This window comes from Daphnia carinata, chromosome 1, assembly GCF_022539665.2.
Source record: "Daphnia carinata strain CSIRO-1 chromosome 1, CSIRO_AGI_Dcar_HiC_V3, whole genome shotgun sequence".
Lineage (NCBI taxonomy): Eukaryota > Metazoa > Arthropoda > Branchiopoda > Diplostraca > Daphniidae > Daphnia > Daphnia carinata.
Genome location: NC_081331.1, coordinates 1,769,918 through 1,787,492, shown reverse-complemented (window position 1 = coordinate 1,787,492; position 17,575 = coordinate 1,769,918). Strand labels below are relative to the sequence as shown.

Here is a 17,575-nt window from a genome sequence, read left to right as displayed (position 1 = left end):
GAATCACATTGCATTAACTAACTTAACATTCACAAACTCTGTTTATATCGAAGAATATGCCTTCGATTGGGCTACGTTGATTTTATAAGAATATTTTGGTTATGCCCGTTCAAACTGTTCGTGAAGGAAACCCTTCTAAAGTTGAATTCCGTGCATGTCCCGTAGAGGGCGAGCAACGCCGGTCGAGATGAGAATTGTCCAACCAACAATCACAGACAATGACGAGTACGAGCAGTCGGTTTAGAACTGTGAGTGAATCCAACACGCATTGTCCTCCGTTCGTCTAGGATAAACACCCACTCCGAGTTCCTTTTTTATTTTTCATTTAACTCCTAGCACCGTGTTGGGACATCTGTTTTGCACTTCTAATTTGTCCATTTGACGTGCCTTCTTGGCCACATTTTTTTTTTAAATAAAAAAATTGCTATCTCTATTACTGACACATTGAGCGACGACTGTAGATATCGTTCGATATCCCGGCAGAGAATGTTAAGCCAATTTGTGATCCTGCTCTGCGCAACGTCCACCGTTTTCAGTGACCGCCGTAAGTCCTTCTAATTTTCTTACAAGGCATGTTTTGTTTTTTTTTTGCTTTTATACTATCAAATTTTAGAAACTGATTTCCTTTGATTGTTTGTCTCTTTTCACTTCTCCGTCTTGGAAGCGGGTTCGTGTGGATTACGTGAGTTGATTAAAAGACTCCATTACTTATGAAGTATAAAATGATAGTTTCATTCTTTAACTTAAGTGCTTTATTCCAATATTGTTCTCAAGATAATCTCAAAAACGAAGTGTCAAGGGTACATGAACGTTTTCTATAAAGTATATAAGCAGTCTATTTTACACAACTGTGTTTTTTATCTATGCTATTTTGAAATGGGATCTGTGTTTATGTGTGAAAACTCAGAGTGTAGAATGACGGACCCATTACGGCTCCGGTTGAACGTTGAGTCATAAAGTTTCAGCCATTTGATAGATACTTTGAATGTTCCCAGTCGATGAAGCTGATAAGGGCAACGAACTGCAGTCGGAGGAGAGATGCAACTTGCCACCCGTTAAACCCGACTCGTTCATTTGTTCGCTAACCATAATTCCATCGTGGACTTTCAACTCCAAGGCCGGAGAGTGTCAGAGCTACGCGTATGGAGGATGCGGCAAAACGTCCAACCTTTTTGCCTCCCTGGAAGAATGCAAAACAGCCTGCCTGAAAGAGAAGGCAAGCCTTCCAAATTCTACTATCAGCGTTCGTCAAAACGGTATAAGAAAGTTACCTGCAGACTTTAACGTTGGATTGCAGAACATTTCATTTCCCAACTTAACATGTATTGTATTTAAAACAGCTACGGTGAAATCTAGCCGCGGAGTCTGTCGCTATCGTGATGTTACCTACATTATAGGTCAAGAAATTTTACAAATCAACCAAGACGATGCATGTAAAACGGACTGCAAATGCGGGGCGAGTGATAACCAGTAAGTGCCGTTAGTCTTAGGTTTCCAAATCCAATTCATAAAATGAAGAGAACAACTTTTTAGTAAAGGAGGAGCTACTATCAAATGTAACCAAATCTCATGCGATGAACCTCTCCCTCCACAGGAAGAAGGTTGCGTCCTAGTCACGTTACCCGGTGCTTGTTGTCCGTCCATCAAATGCCGTAAATCGAAAATAACGGTGAACATGTTTACTGAAACAAAATACTAGTTTATTCTTTTCTTTTTCGTTTTTGTTATTCATAGCCGAACGAAGTTTAGCTGGTGTGGGTCCTTCGGACGACATTTGCGTCTACAACGGTAAAGGTTACCTAAAAGGACAATCGATTCCTACCGGCGAGATTTGCAGAAAGTGTACCTGTGTTAAAGGATTCTACGGTGTGAATAATTGAAATTAATTATTTAATATTTTTAAAAACTATTATTATTAATATTTGTATGATTTGTATCGTGCGCAAAACAGGTTTGTTTGGTCCTGGTTGTCAGGAGGTGCATTGTATATTAGACGACCGCATTGGATGCACCCCTGTTTACACTCCTGGAATTTGTTGCCCAACCAGTTACAAGTGCAATTCACCTATAACAGAAGTTTTCCCTCAGATAAAATCAGATCTTTCCCGCATCAAATGGGGACATGGAATAAACAGCAGAATCCAGCTCTACAAATCCCTTCATGGTCAGTATACAGTCCTGACAGCTACTTCAAGTTTTTGGCAAGTCTAACTTGATTCTTTCCCCCGACTTTTCAGGACGTGACATGATGATTGAGGCAGACGTTTCTGTCGGTACCATCACAGGTGGCGACGCTACGATTATGCCAATCATGGCTCATCCACCTTTGAACACATCGGATTTGAGCTTAGAAGAATTTCTAGATACTATTCTCGATAGTAATACAACTAAAGGCATCAAACTTGACTTTAAGGATTTGGAAGTAGTCGAACTATCCTTGGTTGCCATCAAATCACGGGCTAGCAAAGTATAGCAGAATGTATAGGTAGCAGGATTAGCATTGTTTACGCCATAACTTGTGCGCTTTATTTGCAAAGATCATCGGACCTCTGTGGTTAAACGCGGACATCCTACCAGGACCGGTGAACGCCTCCACGAAACCAGTTGGTAAGTGTGATGTCGAATTCAAACCAATTTGATTGCTAAGACTTAAAGTATTAAATATAATAGTGATATAAATGCATCGTTTAATTCTCTTGGCAGAGGCTTTGCGGTTTCTCAGTTTGGCAAAAGATTATTTTCCCGATGCAGTTCTCTCTGTTGGCTGGACTACTAGGTGACGTTAGTTTTTTTAAACAAATACGTTATATTCGTTAGCAACGTATCATTTTATTTTGTTCTTAAATAGGTTTGGCCCGCAAATGGCTTGGCCGTTGCAAATCATCAACGAAGGATCGTACACCCTGGAGCATGTGGCTCAAATGCGGGACGCTCTGAAAGCGGCTCAAATACGACAGCCCGTTACTTTTCCAGTTCGGGCAGGCTTGTTAACTTCGTCCGAATCTCAGAAAAACATCCTGTGGTTACTCGAGGAGGTATTAATAACATGCCTCTTTTTTTGGCAGGCATCGGCATTTTTATCTTAACACGTTTAGACAATTTTGATTTGCCGCTTAGATTGAGGGTAGTACCCTGACCATCTGGAGTTCCCAATATGACACCGTAGATGTACCCGCATTAATGAAGCTCGTGAATCATATCGGAAAAGAAAATATTTACGTTGACGTTCCTAGTGGATTGAACTGCGAGATCCAACATTATGACGAACAGTTCTATTAAACCTCCACCAGGTTACTAACTATTTTTATTTGAGGAGCAGTAATTTTACAGTGCAATAGACGACGCGATGTCACATTAATGCTTTACCAGATAGGACATGATATAAAAATGAAATTCTTGTAACTTTAGTTCTCACGATATGAAAGCTGGGATTTCATTATATACTCTGACATATCAGTGTAATCAATACAAGTGCAATTGAAGTTTAAAAGTCAAAAATCTAACTTCAAGTTTAAGGATAAAGTCAAGTTTAATGAATACGGGCACAACTTCTATAACTACCTGTTAATTGTTCGTAAATGAGTACAAGTAAGCACTCGTTGCCTAATGATTTCTCTTGTTCTGTGAAGATTCTTTAGAGACACGGAAATAAGGAAATTAGGCTTCTCCCGTAAGGTACACGTGTCGCTTAGCTTACATTCACTGCTAAACCTTTGAGATAGGGGCAGGATAATGAGAAAATGTAGGTGAAAGAGGAAAAACACCCATCAAGGATTTTTGATAACCCTTTCCCTCGTTTCCCATGGCCAAACGAATTCTCTATCTAAAAAATTTGCATTTTTTTCGAAACTGCCGAACCAAAAAGGTAAGAGAAGAAAAACAGACATGGGACGGTAAAACAAGCAGAAACAAGAACCCCCTTGAACCCTTGGGGTCATTACCATAAGATTCGTTTCGGAAATGGAGTTCATTTTGCTTCCCCTTCCCACTGGATATCGCAGGAGCTACACTACCGCAAAAGGTAATATGGAGTACTATAGTTGGCAATAGGCATAGTATGCAAATCAGCAAAGAATGCTACATGAGTCTTGTGCGGTGCTTTGATTTTTTCTTGAAAAGTACTCGTGGCTTCAATCCAGAAAATGAGCAAGGCAGTTATTTTGAATTCAAAATTTCCAGGTGATTTTTGTACCACCATCTGCTGGTTCGGTTCCGTACCATCTTATATCCTCAGGTAACAAACGTAGTCGTTTCGTAAACCTTTTACATTCAAGCAAGCCTGTACTTCAAGTATAAACAGAGAATAAACACACAAGGATGTAGAGCAGAAGTTCTGAAACGACGCTCAACGAGTTTTATTTAGTTGAATCCAACTGATGAATTATTTATTTGCCAGACGGACCGAGGACGAAGTTTTGAAATCTACGGGAAATTTGATTCATTCCAATTGCTAACCACCATCTAACGGGGCGATTGCCTACCTTGGTCAAACGTTAAACAATTTACAACGAAAAATAAATAAAATTTTAAGAGTTTCCTGTTAATATCCCCGACATTTGACCTGCTCATATTGGCGCAAGACACCGTAAGTCTCTCTAAACACCCATGTCAATTTAGCACGATCATAACACTGTTCTACTCGAGAAAGGTTGACGTCCGTGCTCTGGCTCCATTACTCTTTGACGCATCATACTCCAAGGATACCGAATGTCTGTCAATAATCCGCAATAGTGGCAATAAAGCTCCCCGAAACGGTACAGTGGTTCTATCATTCCGGGATCCGTCTCTTATGGCTTGCTTTATTTCGCTTTAAATACGCCTGCAGCTAATGTGACCTACAGTCCTATATACAACTCTGCCGACCTCAACGTTAACCACTTCAGTTGCGGACGACGTCGGGGCTGTATCCGCGCGTACTATGCACTCCGCCACGGATCAATTTGATGGCTACGGAGCACGGAACATGCGTCTAAGTGTTGCTTCTATCTTTTTTTCTTTCTTTCTCTCTGTCTCTTTTCCTCGTTATAGCCGCGAGAGTAATGAATCATAATCAGTCTTGGTGGGCCTCTCCAAACTGCGTAGAATTGCCGGGAAATTGCGACGAAACATGGCCTTACTAAAGACGATAAGGAGTGTACGTAATATATCCATACCAGACAGCATTGCCGTCCGTCCCTGTAAACCCCCCCCCCCCCCCCTTTGCCTTCCAATCAGCAAAAGTGGTAGAAAACGAGAAATAGGCAGAAAAAAAAAGAGGGAAAGAGGAACGATCCCATGCAGTCATGTAAGATTCTTTCTGCATTACGTACTATATCGAGCGACCCCTTTTCCGTACAGAGTCAGGGACCCCAGAAGAGAAGACTCAGTCAGTCATATTCGTCGGTTTGCAGGAGCCATAAAGAAAAAAGAAAGAACAGACTATATAGATCGGTTTTTATTGCGAGAAAAAAAAGGAAGAAAAAGGGCGTGTGTACAGCCCCCATTTTTTTTAAAGTCTATATTATAAGCCTTAGTGTGTATGGCCACTGTGTGTTATAGGCCTTTTATGCGTATGTAGTCTTCAACGTCGTATATATTCTATACTGCCTGCACACATGTCATTTGAATAGCGGTGGACTGTTCATGAATTCTTTATCGAAACGACACGGTACATCGCAACAACGAGTGGAAATAATGGAAGGGGGTCTGATTTTTTTTGGGGGAGAGAAAACTTAAATCTATCCCTCAAATTTTGATGATGTAGTTAGACGACCAGAGGTGACCTGATAACAAATTTTTGATACTCCGGCTTCAGTTCCTACATCCAACAGAAAATGTGGTGTTCCAGCTTGAAATCAATAGAATGCAAGAGGGTGTAGAAAAAAAAATCAAGTGTGTTATGCGTGAAACACACCCTCCGATCATCGATACAAATCGAGGGCGAAAGGTTATGACATGTATGGTAAACTTGGTTCTCCATCAGCGCCATTTGTTATTAGGCTCCACGTCAAAGAAATGTATCGGAGAAAAGAGCAAATCGGGATGTATGGGCCTAGACACATATGGGCTGTCTATAATATAGATATTACAGTAAATTGGGGAAAAAGGAAATATTTTCCAAACCTAACCCTCCCGCAGCGTATATAAGGGAAAGTGAGGGGGGTTATGGTAAAAAGGGAACGGGGTCCAGGGTCACGATACACTATAAAAACGCGCATGTTACAATTATATCCACTGTATACTGAATACGAATATTCGATTCTCTCGACTCTCTCTGTTTTCCTCCGCGCAATATGTCCCCGAGTCACATAAGCGCATCGACATAAATATGAATGTAGGCTGTTTATGGGGCCGATAGAGATAGATCTAAATGTACAATGTGTATAGATAGCATAAAAGACTACCATAGGTGTATAGGCCATCGAATAGTAGAAGAGCTTTGGAGGATTGAACAGCTGCTCCGCGATGAACGGAGCCCCGGATGAGTCGTCGATGGGCGCCACAGAGTCGAAATTTCAGGCATCCCCCCTTTTTTTTTTCCGGGAAACGCATAAAACAGGGAAAGATAAACATATGTGTATTGAAGCAAAAAAAAAAAAAAAAAAAAAGAAAGAAAAAGAAAAACAGAGACTATTGTGCGTAGTATTTTCGATGTATCAATAGTCCATTAGCGTGATTGTACGCACATCCATTTGTGTCTGAAAAACAAGAGCGTTTGGGATGATGATTGAAACTTCTTGACGTGTTGCGACGCTCGGCCCAATCCCATTAAATCCATCATCGGATATTGGCGATGGGGCAGGCCGATAAAACACGTGTCGTTGGAGGGTCATCAGTGGAACGAAATATTCCCATGGTCTCTGCATATTTAAAGAAGTCTGGTCATCACGCTGAAAAATTGACTTGGTGTGTTTGTTGTTACCTTTAAACTATCAGTCACTGGCTTTAATACAAAGCACGAGCGGTGAAAGCATATTGAGAGTGTACATGGGAAAGGGAGAGAAAATAAAAGGACGGAGGGGATCTACAATAGGTGTGCATTTTTCACATGGAACGCGCATCAGAGCAGTGCGCCCTTTATTTCTGGACGCCGATAATGTAATGCACCTTATCCATTATCGATAGCGTGCCAGTGAAAAATACTACCACACGAAGTACGAGGTGTAGCGCAGCCATCAAATTTCAAGAGCACCTAACGCGTTTCAAAGCATATTGGAAGAAAACAAAAAAAAGGGGAGGGAGGGGGAGAAAACAAAATACAAAGTACTGGAAACATCAACAAATTTATAATAAGGTATAAGTAATAAATAGCCATCCATCTTTCAATGGTGCAAGTGAACTCTAGCGAGACACGACATGTCTAGCGCTTTACCTTAAAACCAATTTCAAGTCTTTAATTGCTTTTAATTACAAATGACCTTTGGTAGAATGGCTGTAAAATTTGATTGTATCGATTTAGTTTTAAGCATAGCTGCAACGTCAAACGTAAAAAAAAAAATGAAATAAATCATTGAACGGAAAAGATTTAATGGGTATGCGCGAAAGCAATGCGGGATGAGTTACCATCAGCTGCCGTTCTGCCGGTCTCACAGCGGGAAATCGGTTTTCGATATGAATGCTATGTTCACCTGTGAACGTGAAGCATACTTCTCGGTACATCGTTGACATCATCAGGTGTTGTATGCAATAGGGTAACTCGACACAAAGAAAATGGGAAGACAAAACAAGGGGGGTCTTTATAGAATTTTTATTTGTCTTTTTTGCGGGCAGAACCGCGGACTTCAATGCACTCGCAGTGAATACGATGATGCCCGGCGTGAGAAAACCGAGGTCTGGGTCCACAGAAAGGGAAACAATTATGCACCCGACACCTGATAGTACTTCATCGTCTACATACACATCTAATGCTACATCACCTTCCTCACTGAGACATAAAAAAATATTGGGGGTAAAAAAAGATGCCTATCGAAAAAGGTTTCGTTAAATATTAACATATCAAAACCAGGCTGTGCATTTTCCGGATATCCTCCATTTTTCAACTATTGAAGAAGGAAAATCGAAAAAGCTTTTGATGGGGACGTTATGCCTCCGTGTTCTATCAAAAGGTACACTTGTGAATATATATTTTTTAATAGCACAGGTTTCACATCAATAAATGATGACTTCAGTTTTCCCGGTCGATGCGCACGTCTATAAATCCACCAATTCATTTCCACCTTACTGCATCCCCCCGCCCCTAAAAAATAAAACACATGGAATCTAGCAATCCAATCTCAAAATTTTTCAATTCGAGAGTGCAATTTATATATAAATATATATATTCCATGGAGAGCTATCCAAAGTCCACCGCGTGCTATACCACTATATCCGCACTCCGGGTAGGGCAAAGTCAGAGACAAGCCACAAGCCGCCCGCCGTCATATTGACATTGGGTTCCCGTCATTTATTATTGACATCACACCGCCTAGGCACTATACTATATGGACACTGACACACGCCACCCTTGTCGCCTTGACACATTCATTACGTACCCTTTATATTTTTTTTTTCTTTACGTTTTGTTGCGGCCGCCATCGTGCGCTCTCATGTGACACGGCAGACTGTTGAATTATTAGGGCTGCGTACTTTCAATAAAAGCTATGTGTCGCCCTTTTTTCATTTATATGCGTGGTATGGTATTACGATTGGTCTTTTCTACAAGTGTCCAATCAATATGTAGACAGACGGATAGCCTTATTACAAGTTAGGTTCTATAAAGAGGCAGTTGGCTGTGTGCGTTAGTATGCAAACGATAACGAACAAAACACGCAACGTCCGGGGACAGACGCGATGGGACATTAAAAGAGAAAACAACAGGACAGACGTTTCCTCAATCGATGACTAATGTATATAGACATACGGAAGGATATTTTTGTACGATAACAGGTGAAAACAAATGATGATCGAGGTTGTTTTCTCCACTCAATCATCCAATCTCATTATGTGTTGGTAGAGGGTCTAAGGGTTGGATGAGGAAAGGTGAATCGTCTTACATAGGAAAATAGGCCACTTGGTTAAATAAGGGGCTAAGAATCAGTAAAATAAAAGCTGAAACTGTTCGACACTTTGATTGCCTAACGGCGGAAAGAGTTATAACCATTTGGAACACAAAGGCCGAAAGATTCAAATCAATCTGAATCATTTGTGCATCACGCAAGCTTTCAGTTCATTGAGCGACGTTTATTTATCTGTTTTATATAGCATTTTCATATAAGGTCGTAACACACACAAAAAAAGGAAACATAATAATAAAAGAAAAATAATTCTCGCCCTCCCCCATAAGAAAAGAAGAAAAAAAAAAGTCCGGCTGCTCTGTTTTGTTTTTTTATTATTATTTTTTTTTTTTGCCTCTCCACTATCAAATTAGGAACGGCGGAACTAATAACAGTCACGTGACTCTTTTACCACACACACGCTGGATGTAGAAAGAACTTTGGGGGATAGAAAGAGGGCCAGTTGAGGGTGGAGGAACGGGCGAAGAGAAAGAGATGTATATAATAGGAGATTGAAGTCACGGTTATGATATGGAAGAGTGGGCATGTGGTAGCCGACGCCAGTTTTCGACCCACGCGACCGACACGCGTCTCTTATTTAACCAAAGAAAAAAAAGGGGGAAAAAATGGTGGCAGTATTAAGGCTGCATAGTCTACAGGAGGGCGCTAACAGTAACAACAAGAAGACAAGAACAAAAATAACAAAATAAAGAGGCAGTAGGGCTAAAAAAAAAACGAGAGAGAATAAAACTTGGTTGAAAAAGGAACTCTGATAGTTTTGACCGCCTTTTATTTGTAATTTTATATTCGTACGATTATACCTGTTGTTTCTGTTCAGTGACGGCAGTCAAGCGAAAGAGGAATAAGGTTACAAATCGAATGCGATCAATGTTAAACTATTGTCCTCCCGTAACACATAAAAAAAAAACTATTGTTTTATTTATTGATCTTCGATACGGTCATGGAATCCTTGTCTATTGGGAACTACAGGTAATCTGAGCGATGCAGCAGACTTTATAGTCATAAATGCAGCCTTTATTTTTAAACGGAAAAAAAATCAACAGTGCTAACATCTGTAAGGAGGACAGATTGAAAACCAGTTGACATCAGTCGATGACGGAATCAAAAAGTCGGAAACTTTTAAAAAATAAAATAAGACAAAGGAGTATAAGAGATACATATACATCTAACCTAATCACCTGCCTTCTGTTCGCTCCTCCTTCAGACACCCAAAAACCAGGTGGTCAGCAGGAGCAGCAGCGCTTTATTTGGGGGGAACTCTCGTCTTATGTACCTTCCGTGTCTTTTTTTTTTCTACGTATTCCAAAATCGGTTGGAAGTAGGTAAAAAAAAAAAAAAGGGATGAAGGAAGAATCGCAGTGGAACAGCAACCCCCGTCAGCCGCCGCCCACCATCTTGGAATGAAAGGTAGGGTAAAACAGTTGGCACGCGGCACGCATAAGACGAGCCACAAACACTCTCATCGTCAACAGATAGAAAAAAGCTTTCTCTCTTCTTTTAGTTGGAATAATAGGTGAACCCCCCCTTTCTTCCTTTGGTCTTTTTTTACCTTTTTTTTTTCTTAGCTTACACCAGTTGACTCTTTCAATTTCTGTCGTTGTCTGTTATCGACTTGTTGAATACCACAAGAGAACGATGGTAGACAAAACTCCCGGTATACTTTTATCTAAACTACGTCGCTATAACAAACTTTTTGTATTTTCTATCGTGACCTGATAGCCAGTATGGACATTGTCATCGCTAATTTGTCGGTGTGATGGGATTCTTTTGTATTCAATTGAAACATCAAACATAAAATGGTATTTACGAAACAGTGGGTATTTCAGAGAACCAATGCCACAGGTTCAATAAAAAAAAGGGGTTACATAATAAGCATTTATCGTCGTGTGTGTTTCTTTTTTCCACCTTTTTAAACAAATTCTATATACATTTATACAGATACCAACATTTCCCATTAAAGCAAATGACATAGACGGTGGGGACCGGCTGCTACGAGGACAGGTGCAAAAGTTCTTTCGTCGGGGGGGGAGAGAGGCGTACGTTGCACAATCGAAGAAACGTTGCGCTGTATAAGTCGAAGAACAGCCGCGGTAAAAGTAGTGATTTCCATTTCAAATTTCAACACTAGACACACATTGGCTATATTTATAACAAAACAAAAAGACCCCACGCAATGCAAAAAAGGTAAGAAAAAAACAAAACAAGTGGGATCTGAACGTGCGCCAAATGGTATCGTATAGTTGTTTTCTTACATAATAAGGTGATTGTTTTTTTTTCTTTCTTTTTTTTTTTCTTTTTACAACGCAAAACACCGGGCCGGACGTCATCCGCATTGTTTTGTCTTGGAACAGTGGCTTTTATCTTTTGTGTATAAATTATTTTCCTTCAAGACATTTCAACGTCTTTTTTTTTTTGTTTTCTTGTTAAGAAGCATCTGCTGTCCAGGGATTTTCTTTTATCCAGCCTTGAAAATGGTTTGTACAGGCCTTCGTTAATTGAACAGAAAAGCTCAAACTTTTTGCTTTGAATCAGTACAGTATACAAGGACAATTTTGCTTTGTCAAACTACTGATGCGAAAGTTGCCTCTACGCATTTTGCGGTGTTTTGATTCGAACATATTCGGGTTTGACTTAACGACTTCATCAATCAGTGTTGATTCAATCACATTTGATTGAATCCGATCTTGTTACAAAATGAACGGCTGCTGCTGGCTTCTTTTCTCTTTGTCTCATTATTGGTAACTCTGGTAAATATGGACTACTGGGTATTACAATTTAGAAAACAAAAATGACAAGCAATTACATTAAATACAGTCATTCAGTTTTGTAGGTGTTTGGTTAAAAAGGGGTGAATTGTGAATTAGCTCAAAGGAAAAACTGATTTATCAAATGCGTTGAATAATTACAGACAGTGAAAACATTATTCGGCCTAAACAGACAAGTGACGCAACAATTGATTTTTCACATGTAAAAAAAAGACGCTCATTTACATAATAAGAGACTAGAGAGAAAAAGCGATTCGTGAAAGAAAAAAAAAAGACGGGCTACATTGGTTTACAAAAAGGGGGAGGAGAATGTGGGATGGCGTGAAACTGTGAGCCATTGATTGAGTGAGTGAGCTATAGAGCAACAAGTAGATCTATACACATTATATTAAATATTTCTGTTTTAGTTTTTTTTTTTTTTGTTTTGTTTTTTGTTTCCGAAAAATCATTAAATCATTTTAATGTCGAATAAAGGCACGCATTGTGTGTTGTTAGATTCTGTACCTAAACCATATCTTCTTCCAATATGTGTACTGTACGTATGGTGATGTATAAATAGATCAACTGTCACGGCCGCTAACTTCATCTCCTTTAAAAACATCGTTTGGTTGGAAATGATCCAGTTGAAAACAAAGTCTGACCCGACGGCCTTTTAATAAGGTCAATGTATCAGCCCCGTTAGTCTTTTGTTTTGTTGTCTTATTCTTCTTCTTTTCGTTGACATCGTCGTCTTGTCTCGTTCCATTTCTTCTTTGTTTCCATAAACATGACAGCGGAAAATGAACATTTTCAAGCGATGGTGGTGGCAGTGCTGACGTTTGTCCGCTCGCTTTTGTTGAGTGGGAGGGGTGGCGGGAGCGGCAGGTGGGCCATGGCCGGGTGCTGGCTGTCTCGGTGCCGCCGCAGGTCGACCTTGCGCTGGAAGGCCTTGTCACAGAGTCCGCAGGCGAACGGCTTGTAGCCGGTGTGCTTGCGCATGTGGGTGATCAGATTGGACGACTGGCTGAAGGCTTTACTGCACACGATGCACTTGTGCGGCTTCTCACCTGCAATATCGTTGGCGAAAAAACAAAAACAAAACAATCATTCCTCTGATGCGTATAAATAGAACCCCCCCCCCCCCAATTAGGTAACTAAAACATGCGATCCCTCTTTCCCTGTTGTTGCATAGGATATATCATGTAGCATAAACGTATTTTCTTTTTAGATATAGGCGGATTTGGAAAGACGAGTGCATTGGATCAATATCAAATCTGATTAGATCAAACTCAGTTCATGCACCTGCCCGGCCAATATGCATATACCGACAAATAATAAAAAAAAATGAAAAAAAAGGCCAAATGGGAGGAGTTGTGTTATCTCTACTTGAAACTTTATGATACTGTAATGGGCGTGATGGGCTCGAGTCGAAAGTCTCGTGCGAAACCTAACAAATGTTGACTATACCGTCAACAAGGAACTTAAGAGTGTGTGTGCGATAGCCAGTTAAGAACTCAAATGTAGGTATATGCCTAATTTTTTTTTTTTTTTTTACCCAAACTGTGTAGAGCTTATCGGTAGAGCAACCTTCTCCCATTTCACCTGATTCTTACCCAAGTCCGGCCTTGTCCGAACTGATGGGCCGTATCAATAACGGCATAACGCCAGGCACATTTCTAAGACTTCTCTCTGCTTGTTTTGACAGGGTAACTCTGATTGGTTGTTTACTCAATACCCGGTAGCCTACACGTACTTTGCTCGTGATTAAGACTTTAACAAAAAAAAAAAAAAGCCCTCAAGGATTTCGTAATGTCCCTAATATTTTTGAAACCTCACAATGCCGATTAGAAAAAAAAAAGATCTGGAATTCGATTGGTCCACTAAAAATTGTGGTTACGATTCTAGGATTATTCATATTTCTTTTTCTTTTTTTTACCATAAAACACATACCTGTGTGGATATAGGTGTGTTTCTTCATATCGGATTTCTGATGAAACCGTTTGCCGCAATACTGGCATGGATAAGGTCTTGTGTCTGAATGAATAAGCAGATGCGTTGATAACGTAGATGACCGTTTAAATGTCTTGCCGCATTGTTTACACTGCGGATTAGAGTTTGAAAAAAAAATTCGTTAATACATATCGTTAATTTACTATTAGTTTTCTGTAGGCCTATAGCAGTCAATAGCGAAAACCTACCTGGAACGAGCGTGAGGCGTGATGCGTGGCTAGATGATGCTCGAGGCTGGCGCCAACTTCAAAAACTTTAGGACAGCGGGAGCAAGGGAACGCGCCCATCGAACTTCTTTGATGTCCAGCACCATCTCCGCTGACGGAGGAGCCGTCCATCATGGCGTCGCAGTGATTTTGACGCACGTGCGCCTCGAGAGCGTGAGCCGATGAAAAGGACTGATCACAGGTGCGGCAGAAGTGGGCCGTCACGTCCTCGTCTTTCATGTTCTCCGAATAGACGCTCTCCTCTCCGCCGGAGCTCTGCCGACTGTCTTGCGGACTGTGCTGGGGCTCCTGATGGTATTGATGATGATGAATCTGGTGGTGATCGTCGGCCGTCTTCCAGCTGCCACCCATTGCGCCATGACCAGGTAATCGCATGTTGTAAAACGGGTCGAATGGCCGGAAGAGAGCGGCGGCCGTCGGGCCACGGGCGAATCGAGCCGTCGCGTTATTAGAAGCTGATGTTGTCCGGTAGTGATATGGACTGTTGTCTTCCGCTTCGGACGATCTCCGTCCGCTGGGCGGAGGAGAGTCGGGTGACGTCGCTTTGTGTGGAGAATCGCATCGATCCGGCGAGCTCGCCGCCGTAGTTGTGGTGGCGGTAGGCGCAGCGGCCATTTTGCCGATGCTGTTCGTTGTCCGTCTGCTCTGCTCTTCTTCGCACAAGCTGGCCGGCGACCATATCCCTTTAGCCTTAGGCTTAGTGCTCAAATTGAGCGGCGTTTCGGGGGCCGGCTGTTGCGGCGCCATCGATCGGCACTTGCTATTCGTTTGCACTTCTGTTGAAGGCATCGATATTGGAATTTAGCATATTTCGACAATTGGAACGAGATCTAGATCAACTACCTGATGCAGGGGATACTTGAGATGCTGGTTCTGTCGGCCGGTTGGCCGATGCTAGAGATGCGCGGAGAAATGCAGCGCTGGGCAGAAGAGGATGACCAGCACCGAACGGGTAGAAAAATGGATTAGGCGAATTCGCTGCCGTTCCATTCTGTTGCGACTGTTGTTGTTGTTGTTGTTGTTGTTGCTGTAATGACCACACTAGCCATGAGGTCGACAATAGGCCGAATGAGCCTAGGAATGGATTGGCTCCGTAGCCAACGCCATCAATATCTTATCACGCGATGCGCAATCATACGAGGAAAAAAATTGAAATGATTACACCATTGTTATGCTAATATGACTCGTCCAGACGATTGCCGAACAGTTTAGACAACTAACAGTAGGCAACCGATAAAAATAGAGAGATGATGAAAATAGAAGTTACCTTTGCTAATGTTTTGTTGCTGAGCTTCGAGTGAATAAGGAGCAACGACGTTGAAAGCGCTGGATCGGGCGGCGCTCATCCGACGGAGGATCTCGGCCTCGTGTTGTTGTCTTGCCGACACTGGTGACGACGAATTCTCGTACATTTTTGAAGTAGAGGCAATTCACTTTGTTTGTTTTGAGTTACACAAGCGATTTCCACCGAAGAATGTGACACCAATCAAACACAGTAAAGAAACACCATACGAACTCGGGGAATTTTTGTTTTTGTTTTGCGTAATGAATAAATCAGGGAATAACTGACCACTTGCACGTCGTTAAATTAAAAGGAAACCCGCATGAGATAGAAGAAATGTGTGGAAAAAAAAAAAAGAATATCCGTTTGTTACAATGAACAGTAAAAACACAGCAGCAGCGGTAACTGATTGCGACTGTTTGCGCGTACGGGCGATACTTGACTTCTCGTGTCAGAGGTTTTGCCGATTGAGATTTAGGGTTTTCGGAGAGGTGAATAGATTTGCACACCTGAGCGCGACGGCGTCAGGACTTGAACTAGCCGGTGGTGGGGCACTGCGACTCGCATAAGACACTTCACTGTCTGAGTTTGAAAAAACTGTATGTATATAATAAAATAAAAAAAAGAGAGCTCCTCCTTCTCTCTCCTTTTTTTTTTTTGGTGGGGTGCTACAACACCTTGCAAGACACCCAGGTGGAGGTAGGAAAAAAAATCAACCCTTCAAACAAAAAATAAAGAGAGAAAAGAAAAGAAGGATGAGAAAAAAAAAAGCAGTTGGCTTCTAGCCACACACACATCAGAGGGAGATAAAGGTAGTAATAGTAGTAGTATAGGTATAGGTAGACTAGATATTAAAAAAAAAAAAAAAAGGCCCATCCATATGGAGATGGAAATGTGAGAGAAAGACAAGGGGGTGGAGATATAGCTGTTGGATGGCCTTAGGGGGAGGAGAGTTCCAGTCTGTTGCTGGTGCGCTGCGGATTGGGAAAATCCTGCTAGTATAACTGAAACGCAGTATACACTACTATAGTAGTTCGTACACGGTAGTTTTCTTTTCCACCCACAACCACCCAACTCACCTGATTCTCCGCCCGGTTGGCTGCTGTTGTCGGCGGGAGCCCTCTCCCTCTTTTCTGTCTGTGTATGTTTTTTCTTTTTCAGGCTAATCCTCCTTACTCCTCTTCTTCCGCCCACTTCTACCACCCATCGCAACAACAACGGAAAAATGGTATGCACTTTCAGTCCAGCCCTAGCATGTAGGAAAAAAAAAAATTGTTAGCGTGCGGAGGTCCCAGCGATTGGTTTATCCAGATTGGCGTCGGGGCTCGGTCGCTATGACGACGCCCGCCACACCTGGGCCAATGGCGGCGCGTCCGTTTTATTTATTTATTTTTTTTTTTTTTTCTTAAGCTTTTTCCTTTGGAAAAACTAAGATGGCAATTATAAAAGATAATAACAAAGTCTATAAAGAAATACTTTGTACCGGAATAACACAACCAGCATTAAAAATTCTGGTCTCAAAAATGCCGATTCGCGCAGACTGTATGTTTCAGAAAAAAGAATGAAACCCCCCAAAAAAGTTTGCTAAACAACGAACAACTAAAATAAAAATTGTGTGCAGCTGTAATCCAGTCAAGGCTAAAGGCAGCACTTGAAACACTTGGATCGTTTTCACGCTTTCGTTCGTACACACACCTTTGCGCTGGACCGTTGAATCCTCACAAAAATATGGCCTTTACTCACCTGCAGTCGAGGTCTGGACTGACGCATTCACTTCAAAAAAAACTCTCGACCGTGGTTTAGCTATTATATCTTATTGCTTGGCGAAATGTGAAGTGAACAAGAACGAGAAAATGGGAGAAAATCTGTGTTGCGTGCTTTCATTGGTTTGGATAGCCCGGACAGAGGACGTCCCGTCCTTTCAAAACGGTTCGTTAAACTAGCCAGGCTATGTCAACTTGGTCAGTGGCAAACAGACCCAATAACCTCTCCAAAACAAATACAAGCACAGACGCATACTTTTCAGTGACGCATCTAGTTTAGAATTTGCATGAGCGCATTAGCCAATCCGACATGGTAAAAAAAAAAAACGTCTATTGCACGGCGAATACACCACCAGTAAACGACGCATATGTTTAGTGAATTGTTCTGACCACGTTTTGGTGACGAATAGGGCATTCGTGAACGTACAAACAAACCAGAACAGAATGACTGTGGAAAAAACAAATAAAATAACAGGTGCGTTATATCCTGCCCACACACATGTATTTTTTTGGCCCG

The 17,575-nt window shown here is 41.5% G+C and overlaps 2 protein-coding genes across 3 annotated transcripts; one reads left to right on the top strand and one right to left on the bottom strand.

Annotated features, from left to right (window-relative positions):
* Nucleotides 1–261: 261 nt before the first annotated feature.
* On the top strand, nt 262–3,457 carry LOC130692528 (uncharacterized). Of its 2 annotated transcripts, none has more exons than XM_057515654.2 (11): nt 262–544; nt 996–1,256; nt 1,341–1,470; nt 1,519–1,652; nt 1,735–1,866; nt 1,952–2,164; nt 2,238–2,467; nt 2,538–2,607; nt 2,704–2,776; nt 2,849–3,035; nt 3,118–3,457. In XM_057515654.2, the coding sequence occupies exons 1-11, from the start codon at nt 487–489 to the stop codon at nt 3,277–3,279; spliced, it is 1,650 nt and encodes a 549-aa protein (XP_057371637.1). In that variant the 5' UTR covers nt 262–486; the 3' UTR covers nt 3,280–3,457. The 2 variants fall into 2 exon arrangements, with proteins under 2 accessions (XP_057371637.1, XP_057371638.1); XM_057515655.2 differs by having other exon boundaries at nt 265–544; nt 1,534–1,652; nt 3,118–3,454.
* An 8,288-nt stretch (nt 3,458–11,745) lies between these two features.
* Nucleotides 11,746–15,941, bottom strand: LOC130692530 (zinc finger protein Gfi-1-like). Its single transcript, XM_057515659.2, has 5 exons — nt 15,281–15,941; nt 14,857–15,126; nt 13,975–14,789; nt 13,727–13,877; nt 11,746–12,843 (listed from the first exon to the last, which is right to left on the bottom strand). Exons 1-5 carry the CDS (start codon nt 15,423–15,425, stop codon nt 12,587–12,589), a joined length of 1,638 nt encoding a protein of 545 aa, XP_057371642.1. The 5' UTR covers nt 15,426–15,941; the 3' UTR covers nt 11,746–12,586.
* Nucleotides 15,942–17,575: the final 1,634 nt, after the last annotated feature.